At 31.9% G+C, this 18,567-nt stretch overlaps 1 protein-coding gene across 2 annotated transcripts; it reads left to right on the plus strand.

Moving 5' to 3' along the window:
• Positions 1–3,429: 3,429 nt before the first annotated feature.
• Positions 3,430–18,567, plus strand: SPO11 (SPO11 initiator of meiotic double stranded breaks). 2 transcript variants are annotated; one of them, XM_051982972.1, is made up of 13 exons: positions 3,430–3,551; positions 5,314–5,427; positions 7,322–7,410; positions 7,920–7,986; positions 8,284–8,392; positions 8,984–9,070; positions 9,859–9,895; positions 10,117–10,226; positions 12,400–12,499; positions 12,839–12,876; positions 13,863–13,939; positions 17,799–17,910; positions 18,448–18,567. In XM_051982972.1, the coding sequence occupies exons 1-13, from the start codon at positions 3,430–3,432 to the stop codon at positions 18,565–18,567; spliced, it is 1,182 nt and encodes a 393-aa protein (XP_051838932.1). The 2 variants fall into 2 exon arrangements, with proteins under 2 accessions (XP_051838932.1, XP_051838934.1); XM_051982974.1 differs by lacking the exon at positions 5,314–5,427.

An 18,567-nucleotide genomic window follows, 5' to 3' on the forward strand; every position in this document is an offset into this window, starting at 1 on the left:
ATAATTAAAGACAACTCTGAACTCCAAATCTTTGTAAAAGTCAGAAACAAGATTATGCTTTGCCAAGGAAGCTCTCTTCTTGGCAAAGCTGCCTGCCAGGACTCTTGCCCACTGTGAAGATATTCTCTTCTCAGTGTTAACCTTTGTTATTTCCCTGATAGGACCTTTTGCTACTAAGAAGTCTGTCTTCCTAGCAAAGCTGGATTCTCAGTGCCAATAAAAATCCCCTTTTGCCACAAACAGATTTCGGGTTTGCTTATTCTTTCGTATTGGACCTACGTTGACCAGAGGGGATTCCCCACCCCAGTTCTCACATCTCTTCACTACCACTAGCCTCATCATTTGCACCTTATCAGAGTTATGTCAAATCCCTGAGATTAAATGTGCCCTATAAATCTGTGCATAGTTCTGGCCATTGAATCCTTTTGGGTTAGTCCACCATGGCATTCTGCCTCATGGTATCTTGTTCCTCCTTTCTCCCCCATGCTTTATGGTGTTTTTCTCTTTGTTATAGCTAACTCTTTTAGAGTGCTAAATCCCTCTATGGATTTAGCCTGTCAGTTAATGGCATATTCCTACCTCTTGGAGTATTTCCTTTCTCCTGGTGAATTGTGAGTTCCACTAGTGAACTTGTCTTTTCCATTGTTAATTGCTAAGATCCCTTTCTTAGCTAACTATACACTCTTCCAAATTTATTTCTTATTTACGATTCCTTATGTCTATTGTATCTCTTCATTTTGTCTGTAACGTCTTCTAAATAAATCTCCCTTTTGGCAAAGAGAATGACCATTGTGAATTCTTCACATGACTGAACCCCAACATTTTGTGCCTACATCAATCTCATCATTTGGTGATGAACCTCAAACACATCAGTTGAATATGACTAAAAAGGACTAAACAACAAAAAACTTCTTTCAAGTCTAAGACATGGTTCAGTCCTAGTTCTGACACTATCCATAGAAGCCTGTACAAATCAGTAAATCCCCAGGACACAGCATGATGGGGTGGAAGGCATGCTGGCCTTCCAGTCAGACTTTGGGTTTAATTCTTGGCTCTACTACATCTTGTCTATGTGATCTTAGGCAAGTCATTTGGTTTATCAGGTCTCAGTTTCACTGATTGTAAAAGGAGAGACAGAGAGAGACTAGCTCTAACTCTGAGTATTCATGCTTCTTTTTTCATCATTTGTTGTAAGCATATCATTATGGGAAAAAAATCAGTTATTACTTTTATCATTCTGATACCAAGTCTTGCACATAGTAGGTGCTTAATAAGTACTTGTCTAATTGAATTGCAAGTGAAGAATCTGGAGCTTGGAGAAACAAAATAGCTGCTTCCAGGTAGAAGCAGAATTTCTCAATTCAGTAAGTCCTTTTACATAAGACAAATATCGAGCCATTGAATATTCCTAGCAATCAGTTCAAAACTATACACAGATAATAAAAAACTCTCTTTTTAAGACATTTCTAAAAGCACTAAATGATTGAGAAATGAGATAATAATAATGGAGGTTGGCAACTCATTATTTAAAATTATAATTCAAAGACTATCAAATTGTTTTCTCTAAAGTGTATTGTCTGTGTCTAAGTATATACTTTTCTCTCTGTCTCCCCTCCTCTCTGTCTCTTTCTCTACCTGTCTCTGTCAGAGACTCACCATTTTTCTTAGGATTTAAGAAAATGACTACCCCAGACAAGAAATGTATGTAAAAGACAATTCAAGCAGATAATTTTCCTTCCCAGATGTTTTTACTCCAGATGTTCCTGCATTAACCAGATAGCATGGTAGGGTAGAAAGAACGTTGAACATATTTAACATGTCTTGGTCAACCTGCCATCTGGGGGAAGAGGATGGAAGGAAGGAGGGGAAAAATTGGAACAAAAGGTTTTGCAATTGTCAATGCTGAAAAATTACCCATGCATATCTTGTAAATAAAAAGCTATATTAAAAAAAAAAAAAGGAAGTCACTGAATAAACTGAAGTGGCATTGTAAAAACAAAAGAAAAGAAAAAAGAAAAAAAGAAAAAGAAAAAAGAAAGAAAGAAAGAGCGTTGGACTTAAAGAGTAAAGAGACCAATGTTTCATATCCATGTATAACATTACTAGTTGTGAGACCACGGGCAAATCATTTTCCTTCTCTCTCATTTGTAAAATGAGAATAATACTTGTTCCTACTACCAGCATGGCTACACACAGAGAGACACACAGACACACACATCATTGTGAGGGAAATAACTTGTAAATTTGTAAATCTTTAAAGCATTATGGAAATGTGAAAATTCTTATCCTATAAGGGATGAAAGCAAAATAAATACTTTATTCCCTTGCTGTAGGGGAAATACATAATTAAAGGGAGGAAGCAGGCATAAAGACTGTAAAGAACACATGAAATCTGCTAAATGGTCATGGTGTATTTTTCTAGATTATTGGTAAAATGACAAGACATTGCCTGTCTCAAAAGGCTAGGTATCAAACCTCCCAAGAGTCACTCTCTAAGTTCAGAAGCATTTGCTCATATATATTTGCTCATATTATAATGCCAAACACTCTGCTAAGCACTGGGGATACAAATTAAAGCAGACAGAAATTTACTGTCAAGGACTTTACCATTCTAATAAAAGAATTCTGAACTGGGAATGCCCATTGGGAAAAGGTCTAAATCTGAGATCTCACTAATATAAAGAACTTTCGCTGGAAGAATCAATGCAATATCAATGCAAATAAGCACTTTCTTTGCAATTGAGACTGCGAGGTGCCACTGAGAGATTAAAGTTGCACAGCCAGTATCAACCAAAGGTGGGATTTGCAGGAGAGGAAACAAACATTTATTAAGCACCTATTATTTGCCTTTATATTATCGCGTTTGATTTTCACAACCCTGGGACATGGATGCTATTATCATTATTTTCTCCATTTTACAGGTGTGGAAACTGAGGCAGAGGCTAAGTGATTAGTCCAGAGGCTGGATTTGAACGCGACCCTCTGCACCACCTAGCGGTCTCTAACACTTGTACCCAAAGTACTTCTGATTCTGAGGCTGGCTCCTTTACCACCACAGCAGTATTCTGTAACACGGCACACACCCAGCGTTCCTTGCTGCAAAGTCCCAACCTCAGCTTTTCCGAGCCAGACCACACTTAACAAATCAGGCACTTGCACAAGTCGACTTATACTGGGATGTGAGAACGCATGCGCACACAGGTGTTCTCGGGCTCTCACGTTTCCTATTTCGTCACCTGGGATTGGCTGGTAGGTTTTCCTTTCCTCGCCTGGGATTGGTTGGTGTGGGGAAAGCAGCCTGGGGCAATCTTATGGAGGCGTAGGAGAGCGAATCGCTGTGAGGCAGTCGAATCATAAGCACCTGAGGCAGTCGAATGTTAAGCACCTGGGCTTCTCTGCTTCCCTTCTCCCTTTACCCAGTCGTGCTCGATGGCTTTTGCGCCTATGGGCCCAGAGGCCTCCTTCTTTAGGGTTTTGGATCAGCACAGGGTTTCCCTGATCGAATCCCTGAAGGAAGGCCGAGGGGAGGGCCCCCGTAAGGAGGCCTCGAGGTAGCGAACTAACCGACCTGTATTTAAAAGTGTGGACTGGAGCTTTACGGCTGGATTCGCCAGCTTCGGCCTGTGGCCTTCCCATGCCACAGTCTCTCCACCAGTCCCATTTGACTTCGAAGGAAAGGGGAAAAGTAGCCCCATTAGCTTTAACTTTAGACTTCCCTTAATTTTTATTTTCACCTCAGAGGTAGAAACCGGCTCTATTGTCTGTCAACTTTAGTCCGGAAAAAGCTACTTGGTGGCCTTTCTCCAAGTTCTGAAATGTGCCTCCTTTTCCCTTCGGGCTGCAAATATTTCTTCCAGTCCACCTGACACCGCCTAGGTTCCCCATTATTGACCATTGAAACCTTACTAGGCTTTAGTATCATTTGAGAACACAGTTAATATGCTTTTGCATCTTTTTTAAACAGTGGTTTTTTTGTTTGTTTGCTTTTTTCTTTTTTTCCCTTTCTTTTTCTGGTGAGATAGTTATAGCCCATGCAGTCAGTCCCTTTGGGAGTGTATATCTTGTTTAAAAACAAAATAAAGGAGCAGCTAGTTGGTGTGTCTTGAACACCAGTCTTGAAGTCAGGAGGATCTGAGTTCAAATTTGGCCTTAGACACTTAACACTTCCTGGCTCTGTGACCCTAAGCAAGTCACTTAACCCCAATTGTCTCAGGAAAAAAAAAAAATAATAATAATAAATGACCAATTCTAGATCATCCTAAAAAACCTTAAGTTGTATGTTTATTTAAAAAGAAATAAAAAAGTGACATTTCAGGAATTTGTTTAGATCAAAGGGAAAATGATGGCTGAGAACCCCATAAGTGGGTTCCACTTTAATAATTAATAATGCTTTAAGTATTCTTGAAATTTAAGACAGTGTTCATATGAAATAAATACCTTTAGAATGAAAATAATGGGATACCTAAAGTTGGTTCAGTGTTATCTACCTGTATTATAACCATTATTTTTTGAAAAGCTTTGTTACTATCATTCACTATTGTATTTTCTTGGTTTATTAATGTCTCACACTCACACACACAAATAACTCTTCTAGGAGAAAATTTCCTAAAACAAAACAAAATGTCTGTCAGAATAATTCAATTTTGAAAAGAATTAAAGGAGAGTGAGGGAGGGGAAAAGGAAGCTCCTAGTTTAAATTGTCAGTTTACTTGATTTTAGAGAGGTTAACATAACTTACTGGAAAATCATAATAGGTTTTTAAAAACTAGTTCTTACCAGACCATTTTTCCTTTATTATAAAGACTTCTACAGTTAATTTCCTAGAACATACTTTCTCAGTGACAGTAATGAGGTTTTGTGTAGTCTGGAGTATATTTTATCCATTTTATAATTTTTTACTTTGGAAATTGAGTTGATCTAATTTCTGGCCAAAGTCAGTGTAACATCATTTGAATGAAAATATCATTAGAATTTCAAAAAAAATTTGTATTGGTAACAGAAAGTTGAAGCAAGCGAATTTCTTTGTCTAAAAATTATAAATACATTCATCTTTCTTCGTAATGGTTTTGTCTTTGTACAAGTTAACACCTTGGTTATCTATAGTTTTTTTCATAATTTAGTGGAAAAAATGCAAATACATATAAATACCTAATACACATATGTCAATATGTACATAGAGAATAAAGTTTTTTAAATCCAAAATATAGAGGTAATTTTTGAAATACTTTTGTTAATTTAGGGGAATTTGACATGTTATTTAGGTTAAAGTGATTATTACAATTGTTATATTAAATCATTTGTTCATAATTTCAGTGCTGAGGTTCTTACATCTATAGAAAATATCATCCAAGACATCATCACAAGCCTGGCAAGAAATGAAGCACCATTTCTCACACTAGACAACAGATCAAATTGGGAAAATATCAAGTGGGCATTATTCAAATTTATTTTAAATCAGTATAAATGTCAATGCTAATATTGTTTTATTGAACTTTGTAATCAGGATGATTCTGTATTTTTATAAATTATAAAAATCAGCAACTCTCAAATTTATAGAGCTTTATTCTACTAAATCATATTAGAGTATGAATGAAAAGACTTCTATATTTTATAATTCAATTGATTTATTTCAAACTTACCTTGTCCACAAGAGAACTCATTATCTCTCCTCCAAAAGCCTTCTTTTGAACTTTCCAGTTTCTGGTGAGGATCCAATCCTTTTTGCTCATGTTTTCAATTTTAGCATTATCTTGACCTCTACTTACTCCCTCATGCCACATGTCCAAACAGTTGCCAGATTTTGCCATCTTTCCTTCTGCAACATCTCTGGCATCTTTCCCTTTCTCTCCACTCACATGGCCATCCCCCTAGTTCATATCTTCATCTTCTCTCATAAGGATCATTATATAAGCATATTAATTGGTCTGCTTATTTCTTCTCTTTCTTCAGTTCATCTTCCATACATCTACCAAGTTATTTTCTTACAATGCAGGTTCAACTGTATCACTCTCTTACTCAATTAAATTGCCTCCAGGATCAAATACAAATTCCTCAATTTGATTTTTAAAGTCTTTTGCAACCTAACTCCAACTTCGTCCCTCTGTACTGGTTCTTTTCCCTATTCCTGGAATATAATTCCCCTTTATTTCTACCTCTTTGAATCCTTCCTTTCAAAACTCTTCATGTAATACTTTCCCAAAGGAGACTTTCCTGGGTCACTCTTCCCTTTTCTGATGATCTTGTATCCATTGCGTAGAAAAGAACAGAAAATGGATCCATAATCTTATTGATATAGGGAAATCCTAAGTAAACAAACTTCCTCTACAATGCATAACAACACTTTCTCCTGCTACTTAAGTGTTTTCAAGTTGTGAAAAGTCGTGACTTGTCCAAAGTCATATAGCCAGCGGCACAGTAAGGAATTGAATGAAAGTCTTTCTCGCTCTTAAGACCAGCTCTCTAGCTACTAATGCCACACTATCTCTCTGTCTCTGTCTCTGTCTCTCTCTGTCTCTGTCTCTCTCTCTCTCTCTCTCTCTCTCTCTCTCTCTCTTTCTTTCTCTCTCTCTCTCTCTGTATACATATCCATAAATCCATATATACAGATGTATTTATATGCATAGACATATATGTATATATTGCCTCCTCAAAGGGAATATAATCTTTTTGAGAATAGTGTCTGTTCTATTTTTATTTGATTGATATATCAGCAGAATAGATATAATTGTTAGATAGTTCTTTTAGTGTAATTCTTATAATTTTAAAATTGTTAATTTGTTATATTAAATAATATAAATTTATACCACATTTTAGAAGCAGCTTTGATTCAGGATCTTTAAAAAAAAATTTTTTTTTTTAAACAGTATTGACACTTGGGCATCTTTTTCTGTGCTTGGTGTATTCTGCCATCTTTAGGACATATTTGGTATTTTAGTAAGGTAGCAATCCAAAAGTTATATATCGTGTAAAGAACAGAATTTTTCAGTTAACTTTGGAAAGAAATTAACATACAATTTCAATGTAAATATGATCATAAAATTAAAATATGAGGTACATAAGACATTTCATAATACTATATTTTCCCATGAAAGTAATTTTATGTAATTTTTTGGGGGAAATAAACTAATAAAGATCTTTTCCACAAAGAATATATCTGGGATACACATTGAATTATGAAATATAAATTTAACATTAGAACACTTTTAGTGCTCATTTTGTAACCTAAATTTTTTCTAAAGTAGTACAATTCAGTATATTATTTGACATTTCAAAATTCATTTCCCCCATTTTGTTTTTCTTTTTTTAAAAAATAAATTACTAGATTTGAAGATTCTGTGGGTCTACAGATGATACATCATTGTACCACCAAAAAAATCAAAAGTGATTCAGCACAATCAGCCCAAAGATTTGGTAAAATAATAATTTTCTTAGATTTTTAAGATGAATGAATACATAAAATAAATTACATTATATTCTTTAATGTGTATTGTATTCTTTAATTTTAACTATTTTAACACACTATATTTTCTTGGAAGTAAATTTATTACAATTTTGTGTTGCCAATAAGATAGTAATCCTAGAATGAATATTCTTTCAGAATATAAAATCCTGTAGAAAGTAAGTTTCACAGATTTTTTTGGTTTAAAAATCAAGTGTTTTTAATCTGATTCTTGGGACAACTCTTACCCTTTATTCAATTCTTCTTTGGGAATGTATTTTAAAATGCTGTGGGAAATAAGTATGGTGTCATATAATTGAAATTAACTTAGCAAATGATTGTTTTCTTTTAGGTTATTGCATTTTTCTTATTTGTATAGCTTTATTTTCTAAAGAAAGGCATTACAGTTTATGCTATTAATACATCCAATGAATTAGTAGTGGATAGAATGAATAATATGTAGGGTGATTTTCCTTTCCAGCTCTAATTCTTAAAATATTATCTATGATCTACAAATTAGTCCAGAGCAACACTTATGCAACCAAAAGGTAACTATGTTATAATTATAAAACTACTCTTTAAAAAATAACATGAAGATTTGATTGAATTAAATATAGAAGCACTATATTCTTCACCCTGTGGATAACCTTTGGTAAAGATACAACTTTATGTCCTTTTGTTTAGAGTATTTAACTTTCTGATGGCATAGTGATATAATTTATTCATGGAAATAGAACTATTGGTAATAAGACAAAAAATATTTTTTTCTAATGTTCATGTCTTTAAAGTATCTTCTCCTCTGAAGAAAATAAGGTTAATTAATTAAAGATATTTTATTTTCATAGAGACATATATTATATTGACATACAACTTTTTGGTAACCAGAGTGTTGTGGACAACATAATTAATGATATTTCCTGTATGTTAAAAGTACCAAGGAGAAATCTGCATATTGTAAGTACCTTCTAAAATATTTTTTTCCCTGCTTGACCAAAATATTTCATCCTGTTTATATATGCAATATCTTAATTAGAATGAAAGTTTTCTCAGGTCTCATTTTCCTGTGATAGATTCTTTTTCATATCTACATAAAAAGGGATTCAAAATGTAATTTATGTTCATTATTCAAATATGTTTTTGTTTAAAGGAACACTTTTAACTTATACTCTTGGTTATATTTTAGTTATATTTTATTCTCCAATTCAAGTATAAATTATCTATCCCATGAGAATTTATATGCTTGGTAATGTCCAAATACATAATATTTTTATCTTTACTTCTTGAATTGCAATAGACATACCTGTATTTCCTTCTATATTTTTAAAATTGCACGATATATTTAATACATTTAACAGGTTTTTGAGTTTCTTATATACTCTTTTCTTATTCATTGTATACTTAAATATTTGTTGACAATTACTAATTTCACAATAAAAAAGACAATTTAATAAACTGGAACCTTTCGTTAAATATACATAGTATACATGGTATTATAGATGAACTCAGGGAACATTGATCAAATATGTTTAAATTTTATTTTTCTAGCTGTCTACTTCCAAGGGTCTAATTGCTGGCAATTTAAGCTATATTGAAGAAGATGGTACCAAAGTAAATTGTACCTGTGGTTCAACGGTATTTATCAGTAATGCCTTAACATGTTTTTGTCACACTTTTGAGAACATTTATATTTTTTGGCTTTTTTAAAACATTAAATGGTTTGTGCTATTTCGGATTTTCAGTATATTCTTTTTGAACTTAAGATTTAAAACATAAAAGTGAAGGAGGAAGATTTAACTAGGTGCTAGTATATTGTTTTATATATATTCATAATTTGTTTTGGTGAAATTCCAAATGTCAGTGACAATGATAATATATTTTTTACCTTAATGTAGATATATTATGCTTTTTTATATGTGTTGTTTAAAAATAGAATGTTTCCATTTTTAGCATAAAATGTCATAACATCTTCATAATGTTTGATAACATGCAGAAATACAAAGTTTATATTCAACACTGTAACTGTATTCTAGACTTTTAAAATGAAAAAAGCATATAACAGCAAGGAAAGATCAATTTGCTAAATTAGAGACATAGATAATGAAATTAAATAGATTTCTTCATAAGAAATAAAGAATCTGTTCCACTTTGTGCCATTAGTTTCTGCTTTACCATTCATACTAGTCAAGATGGAAAAAATTTATAAGCTCATATGGGAAATAATCTGAATCAAAGGTTTCATTTCCTAGTCAACCATAAATCTCCTATGATTAATGTTTGGCTAGGAGTGGGAAGTGGGAGAATGGAACTGGAGGGAATGATAACCATATAATTTTGTTTTTAATTACTAAATATGGGTATCATTACTTTTTTATTTGAAATGGCATTATATATATAATAAATATATATGTATATATATTTAGGTAGTTGCTGTGCCATCTAATATCCAAGGAATTAGAAGTATCCTTTCAGTGGAGAGTTAAGTTGAACTATTTTTAAATGTTTAAGAAAATAATCAATATTTTAAAAGTTCATTTTCACAAACATTTTTAATCTAAAATTAAATTAGGAAAACTATAGTTGCTTCTGAATGTTTAATTATAACATTAATTTTTCAGTTGATTATTAAAGTTGAATATTCTTGCTTTCATTTTACACGTAATTCTGCCTTAACATAGAAGATTTGGCTACAGATGCTAAGTTTCTACTAATTGTAGAAAAAGATGCAACATTCCAACGACTTCTAGATGACAACTTTTGCAACAAACTGTCTCCATGCATAATTATTACGGTATATTGATAGCTTTTTTTTGTTGTTTCAAGATTCTATTATGCAAAGCATGATAAAATGTTCTTAATATTCTTGAGAGATTTCTATAGTTTCTATCGTTTTGTCTTATTTAAAGGATGTTTCCTCACGTTCTATCTTGTGTTATTCTTTTCTATATATATGACTTATCACTGAAGTTGATTGGGAGCTCTTTAAGAATAGGCACTGTGGCATTTATAGTTTATCTCTAGAGGCTCAAAGTGTCTTGCATATGGTAGGTGGTTAATAAATTTTATTAAATTTAATATGTTGAATAAATAGTTATAATAGTAAACAGACATGTCCATTTAAGAAATGCATTTATATTTTAGCAAAATTTTCTGTCAAAATACTTGCTTTATCCTTTTTTGGTCTATATCCATGCTATCATTGAAGTAGGAAACTACTGGAGAGTAAACTCCCTCAAATAATGTAAGTTGACACCAACTGTAACTTCAAGTCTTTGTAGCTATTTGGACTACTAAGGTGTTAATTCATATGCTCAAAATGAGACAACCATGATAGAGCAGAAACAAGATTTAAATCCAAGTTATCCTGACTTTGAAGCTGACTTTCTATTTACTACTACATACTGCTTCTCATTTCTAACATATTGCCATAAGATTTACTACTACAATTTACTGTAATGAGTACCCGTAGTGGATAGTCACTTTACCTTATTAAAGAAATGTGTGTTCTAGATACAACATTCCGGTTGCCAGTATTCAACTTTGGCCATTTATGACAAGGTTACTACAAGCATATATTTTAGAAAGATCAGTACTATGAGATTGTTTTGGTGTTCATTTCAGTACTGAAGTCCTAGATATTGCCTTTCACTTACTGATACATATACACATTTTATGTACTATGATATTTTAATATTAGTCAATTAACATATATTTTACTGGGAAATAGCTATGGCCTAAAAATAGCTGAGGCACTATGAGAATACAAAATAAATCAAGTGACTAAATAGATAGAGAACTGAGCTTGGAATCAGGAGAATTCATGAGTTCAAATCTAGTGTCAGACACTTAACTAGTTGTATGATCCTTGGCAAGTACTAAACTGTTTGCCTCAGTTCTTCATTTGTGAAATGAACTGGAAAAGGAAATGGCAAACACTCAGGTATGGCAGTAGGATGGATAGAAAGAGGGAGAAATTGGTGTCAGAGAGACCAATAAGGGGGCTGTTGAAGTAATCCAAATATAAATCCAGTAAATCTAGATGAAGTCTTGAACTAATATGAGTATGGAAAAGAAGGGACGAATAACCAGTTGAGAGGAAAAGCAAAAATTATGCCTAAGTGTTTAGCCTACATCACTAATAGAAAGAATAATGGTGCCACTGAAAAGAAAGTAAGAAGGGATGTTATTTGGAAGTAGAAGACATAAGTTTAATGGTGAGAATATTTAATTTAAGATGAAATTTTTTAAAAGTACTAATATTAAAAGACTAGAGATAAATTAGAATTTAGATGAAAAGACAGGAATTGTGATTTTAAAATTAGTTAAAGCTTTCCCAACAAAGAAAGTACAGTAAGAAGATGATAGAGTTGTAAAGACTATATCTTGAGAAAAATGAGCATAGAATAGTTAGATAAAGCATGGCCAAAGAAAGAACGAAAAGATAATTATTGCTTATTCTTGGGGCTTATTTTGCTTCAGATAATATGCTATGCTGTACATAGGGGTATTAACTTGGGATCTATGAATTTAAAAGATGCAACTCTATTTCAATATAGTTGGTTTTGTTTTCTATGCATTTTATCTTATGCAATTAAAAACAGTATTCTGAGGAGACCAATCAGATTGACCAAAATGACAAAAATGGTTAAGAACCCCTATTATAGAATATTGTGCCATTTTCATAAGCTACATTATGCTGTTTTAATAGCTGACAAATGCATCAATAATATGTAGAATTCTTAAATTCTTAGAGCTGTAAAGACTCAACTATTATTTAGCATTTTGATTCAGCAGCACATTTGCTTGTCAAGTCAATTCAAACTGCTGTCTGTAAAAAGAATTCTATGAATCATAAAATATAATTAAAATAAAAATGACTTTCTTTAAACCACTGATAAAGTTTGGGACTTATTTCTTTGGGCCTAATTTTACTTTTACTAATGGATATCTACATTTGTTCTCAGGGCAAAGGAGTACCAGATTTGAACACAAGACTTCTAGTCAAGAAACTGTGGGATACATTTCATCTTCCTATTTTTACTCTTGTGGATGCTGATCCACATGGTAATTGACTGACTATATGAAAACACAATAGTAATTCCACTATATTTACAATAGAGATTTTTTTTCTCTATTGTTTTTGAGAGGTCTGTTCTCTTTAAATTAGTTCTTTGGAAAGAAACTTATTGATTTTAATTCTTAAAGAATAAAATAATTTATTAAATGCAGTTAAGGAGATAACAATAATTTGTGACAAGTCTTTATTGCTTTTTTCCTACTATATTCTGAGATTCAGATTACCAAATTGTCTTATGTATAATATCAATGAAAATAAATTTTAAACATATATATACTAAATGAAATCTGAAAACATTGATTTTCAAAGTTAATTTTGTTTAACAGGCATAGAAATAATGTGCATCTATAAATATGGATCTATGGTAAGTATAGCAAGATATTTCCCTTACTGTTCTATTTCTTTATTAAAATAATATACTAGTCACACTAGATAATTTTTTCATTAATATAGAATCATTGAATTAAGCAAAAGCTAGGAAATATAGCAGCCAGCCTCATTGTAGATTCCATGACTGATTTTTTTTTAATTTATTTTATTTTAGTTTAATTTATTCTGATATTAGACACCACAGTAACCAGAAAAACTATTATAGTATTACTATTAGACAAAAGATATTTTCCATTATCAGTATGATCTTGTGGGCCAGAGTTGTAGCAAGAGTACTATTTTCTGGTCACAATGAAGCTATTTGGAATCCCATATCTTTTCTCTACAACCAAGAAGAAATTGCTACTTTCATCAAACTGTGTTCAGTTTTACTATTAGCACTACTGAGATTAAAAAAATTATCACATATAGTTTTACATTTATAGTATTTTTCTTTATATGACCAAGTTTTTTAAAAAAGTTTATACATTGATATGAAAAAATTGATTAAGAAGAATCAAAGAAGGCAGTAATAGGAGATGAAGTGAAAGAGGCTAGTTACACTGTCATATTGGTTTCTAGGAAAAGACTAATAGACTCAGAAATACTGAATATTATTCTTCTTAAACGGATTCTTAATTTAAAATTTTACTGCTATTTCTAATGCTATTGCAACCTTGAAGGTAGGAGAGGGAGCATGTAAAAGGTAAGAGCCATATAACATTATCAGGTCCTTCTAAATATTGTAATAATATGGTCATTCAAAATGAAAATAAGAGGCAGTTAGGTGATACAGTGGATAGAACATTAACTGTGGAGTTAGGAGGACTTGAGTTCAAATTCAGACTCAGACACTAGCTGGCCAAGTCATTCACCTTAATTGTTTCAAAAAAGAAAAGAAAAAGATAGAAATGGCAATGATGCTGATATTCTTTGAAACTTTGTCTTATTTTAATATATGCTTATTTTTTTTTATTTTAGTCCATGTCTTTTGAAGCTCATAATCTCACAGTTCCAACTATTAGATGGCTTGGTCTTCTTCCCTCTGACATTGAAAGGTTAGCAGTTTTAGCAGAAATGACCTTTTAAAAACAATGTTATGTAATTGTAAACTGAATAAACCAATACAAGAAAATTGTTGAGAATTTTCTATTTTCATGGGCTACTTTGAATTATTTTATATAATTTTGAATTAAACTGTTCATTACTTCAGGTTTACTTAAATATAATGGTTAGGTAATAGGGTACTCTGGTTGACTCACTACTTTAGTTAATTTGAAAGTTAATCAGAACATTTGTTTTAGCACTATAAATTGAAAATCTTTCTAAAATGCATTAAAACACTTCTATATGACATAAACTAAATTAAATGGTTATCAGTATAATCAATTATTATTTGCATAATTCCATACATGTAAAATTCCTAGGATATTGGTCTAAATGAGTATTGGCTCTATGTCATAATGTAGAAATTGCTTTTTTTTTCTACTAAATCCCTGATAAGAACTTATTTTCTTGTGATTTCATTTTCTCATGGCAGCAGAATACAGAAAAATACAAATAAATGACAAATTATAGATTATAATAATGGATTTAAGCAAATGAAGTTTCACTTTATTGTATATGGTAGGGTTAATGGGTACTTGATATGTGCTCTTTTAAAAAGTTGTTATGCATGTGACTAACAGGCTCACAACACTCCTAAGTGCTGCTGGAATCAGATTAAAATGTAGTTTCTATTTGATTTTAATGTTTTATATATTAACAACAATATAGATCTATCTATCTGTCTACCTATCAATCAATCAAAACATATAGTTTCCTAAATCAAGATGCAGACCTCAAGAATTCTTATCCATTGTTTAGAAGTCTTCAATGTCTGAGTTTGACACTACTGCTCTATTGGATATATTTGGTATGTTCATCAGCAATCAAAGAATGCTTTCCCATATTTCCCTCTAAAAATACTGCTCTCCCCAGGGGAATGAATGCTGCAGTTTAGCAAGTTTAATTCCATCTCTTTATTTCTGAGCCTACAAATTTTTCAGGTACAACAATTATATCATACTTTAATTTTCCTACTTTTTTCCCTTTCTTTTTCTCTTGCTTATCCCTTATTTTATTCAATAAAATCAATATTCTACTTTGTATAACATGGACAGGAATTCTTTTTTATCTTTATTATTATAGCTTTTTATTGACAGAACATATGCCTGGGTAATTTTTGCAACATTGTCCCTTGGAACTTTTCCCTTCCCTCCCTTCACCCCCTCCCCTAGATGGCAGGCAATCTCATACATCTTAAACATGTTAAAGTATATCTTAGATACAATATATGTGTGCAGATCCGTATAGTTCTCTTGTTGCATAAGAAAGATTGGATTCAAAAAGTAAAAATAACCTGGAAGAAAATAAAAATGCAAGTAGTCCACATTTATTTCCTAGTGTTCCTTCTCTGGGTGCAGCTGATTCTGTGCATCACTGATCAATTGGAACTGAATTGGATCTTTTTTTTGTCAAAGATATCTACTTCCATCAGAATACATTCTCATACAGTATTGTTGAAGTGTATAATGATCTCCTGATTCTGCTCATTTCATTTAGCATCAGTTCATGTAAGTCTCTCCAAGCCTCTCTGTATTCACCTGCTGGTCATTTCTTACAAAACAATAATATTCCATAACATTCATATACCACAATTTACCCAACCATTCTCCATTTGATGGGCATCCATTCAATTTCCAGTTTCTAGCCACTACAAAATGGGCTGCCACAAACATTCTTACACATACAGGTCCCTTTCCCTTCTTTAAGATCTCTTTGGGATATAAGCCTAGTAGTAACACTGCTGGATCAAAGGGTATGCACAGTTTGATAACTTTTTGAGCATAATTCCAAATTGTTCTCCAGAATGACTGGATCCATTCACAACTCCACCAACAATGCACCAGTGTCCCAATTTTCCTGCATCCCTTCCAATATTCGTCCCTATCTTTTCCTGTCATCTTAGCCAATCTGACAGGGAAGTAGTGGTATCTCAGAGTTGTCTTAATTTGCATTTCTCTGATCAATAATGATTTGAAACACCCTTTCATTTGAGTAGAAATAGTTTCAATTTCATCATCTGAAAATTGTCTGTTCTTTGACCACTTATCAATTGGAGAATGGCTTGATTTCTTATAAATTAGAGTCAATTCTCTATATATTTTGGAAATGAGGCCTTTATCAGAACCTGTAACTGTAAAAATGTTTTCCCATTTATTGCTTCCCTTCTAATCTTGTTTGCATTAGTTTTGTTTGTACAAAAGCTTTTTAATTTGATATAATCAAAATTTTCTATTTTGTGATCAATAATGATCTCTAGTTCTTCTTTGGTCATAAATTCCTTCCTCCTCCACAAGTCTGAGAGGCAAACTATCCTATGTTTCTCTAATTTATTTATAATCTCATTCTTTATGCCTAAATCATGAACCCATTTTGATCTTATCTTAGTATATGGTGTTAAGTGTGGGTCCATGCCTAGTTTCTGCCATATTAATTTCCAGTTTTCCCAGCAGTTTTTGTCAAATAGTGAATTCTTATCCTAAAAGTTGGGATCTTTGGGCTTGTCAAACACTAGACTGCTATAGTTATTGACTATTTTGTCCTGTGAACTTAACCTATTCCACTGATCAACTAGTTTATTTCTTAGTCAATACTAAATGGTTTTGGTGACCACTGCTTTATAATATAGTTTTAGATCAGGTACAGCTAGGCCACCTTCATTTAATTTTTTTTCATTAGTTCCTTTGAAACTCTTGACCTTTTGTTCTTCCATATGAATTTTGTTGTTATTTTTTCTAGGTCATTAAAATAGTTTCTTTGGAGACTGATTGGTACAGCACTAAATAAATAGATTAGTTTAGGCAGTATTGTCATTTTTATTATATTTGCTCTGCCTTTCCAAGAGCACTTAATATTTTTCCAATTGTTTAAATCTGACTTTATTTATGTGGAAAGTGTTTTGTAGTTTTGCTCATATAATTCCTGACTTTCCTTTGGCAGATACATTCCCAAATATTTTATGCTATCAACAATTATTTTGAATGGAATTTCTCTTCATATCTCTTGGTGTTGGATTTTGTTGGTGATGTATAAAAATGCTGAGAATTTATGTGGATTTATTTTGTATCTTGCAACTTTGCTAAAGTTGTGGCTTATTTATAATAGCTTTTTAGTAGAATCTGTGAGGTTCTCTAAGTATGCCATCATATCCTCTGCAAAGAGTGATAATTTGGTTTTCTCATTACCCACTCTAATTCCTTGAATCTCTTTCTCAACTCTTATTGCTGAAGCTAGTGTTTCGAATACAATATTGAATAGTAATGGTGATAGTGGGCAACCTTGTTTCACTCCTGATCTTATTGGGAATGATTCCAGTTTATCCCCATTACATATGATGCTTACGGACTATTTTAAATGGATGCTCTTGACTATTTTAAGGAAAAGTCATGGACAGGAATTCTAAGGGAGATACTACTCTGATTTCTATCCTCCTTCATAACAAAATTAAGGCTATTTATATGTTCAATTTTTAAAATTTATTTGGCTAAAACTACATTTATTTTTATTAGAAACCATATATTGCTGGATTTTCCTTCCTAATTTTCTCATTTATTATTTCTGGGTATCATACATTATTCCTTCAAAGAAATTTCAACTCTTTTGCTAGAGATGCAAAATGTATTATCCTGGAGCCACCTTGATAATAAGCTTTTCTGAATTTGACTAGCTTAGTCATCTGATAGAAATACAGTATCACAGAAGCAATAATATAGAAACAATACATAATACTATAAAAGAAATCCAGTTGTGCTATAAATGTAAATCACAAAAATATTTTGCTTTTATTATTTTTTAACCTATGCTTTTTTCTAGATTAAATATACCAAGAGGTACATTAATTCCACTGACTAAACGGGACCAAATGAAACTTGATAGCATCCTGAAGAGACCTTATATTACCTCCCAACCATTTTGGAAGAAAGAAGTACAGAATCTATTTGATTATAAATTGAAATGTTTTATATTATATTTAAATGTATTTTTAGTCACTTAAATAGGAAGAAAAAGTTGCTATATTCTAACATACAATATTTAGAAAATGTTTTCTGAGAAGTTTTTATAAGCATCAACTAGATGTCACAATTGTTTTCTTATAGGGAACTTTCAAAGATATTTGCTAAAACTTGATTGATGACATTTTTATATTAATCCTTTTAAAAATGTTGGTGGGAATGAAGAGAATTTTTTTCTTTATCTTGGTTATATATCCTCTAAAATAATATTTATTTTAAGGCACTTTTAAGGAACCCCAATCTATCTTAATTTTAAAAAGAATTAATTTGAATTTTCCCTAAATATTCTTTAGCTCCAAAAGTTATTGATAACTATTTCCCCCAGAGGGAATGCATATGCATATGTAATTTGGCAATAGATCAGGGAAAACTTGGAGGAAATACATTATTGATATGTCATTGCTATACAGCAAAGGTGTTTCATATGACTATTTTATATTTATCTACAGATGGAAATAATGGCAGAATTGAAAATGAAGGCAGAAATTCAAGCTTTGACATTTATTTCATCAGATTATCTTTCTCGAGTATACTTACCAAATAAATTACAATTTGGAGGATGGATATAA

This window comes from Antechinus flavipes, chromosome 2 (genome assembly GCF_016432865.1).
Source record: "Antechinus flavipes isolate AdamAnt ecotype Samford, QLD, Australia chromosome 2, AdamAnt_v2, whole genome shotgun sequence".
In the NCBI taxonomy this organism is placed as follows: domain Eukaryota; kingdom Metazoa; phylum Chordata; class Mammalia; order Dasyuromorphia; family Dasyuridae; genus Antechinus; species Antechinus flavipes.

Coding starts and splice junctions, on each gene's coding strand:
- SPO11 (XM_051982972.1), top strand. CDS start 3,430: ATGGCTTTTGCGCCTATGGGCCCAGAGGCCTCCTTCTTTAGGGTTTTG. Junction 10,227..12,399: donor CTCCATGCATAATTATTACG/GTATATTGATAG, acceptor ATTTGTTCTCAG/GGCAAAGGAGTACCAGATTT. Junction 12,500..12,838: donor TGTGGATGCTGATCCACATG/GTAATTGACTGA, acceptor TTTGTTTAACAG/GCATAGAAATAATGTGCATC.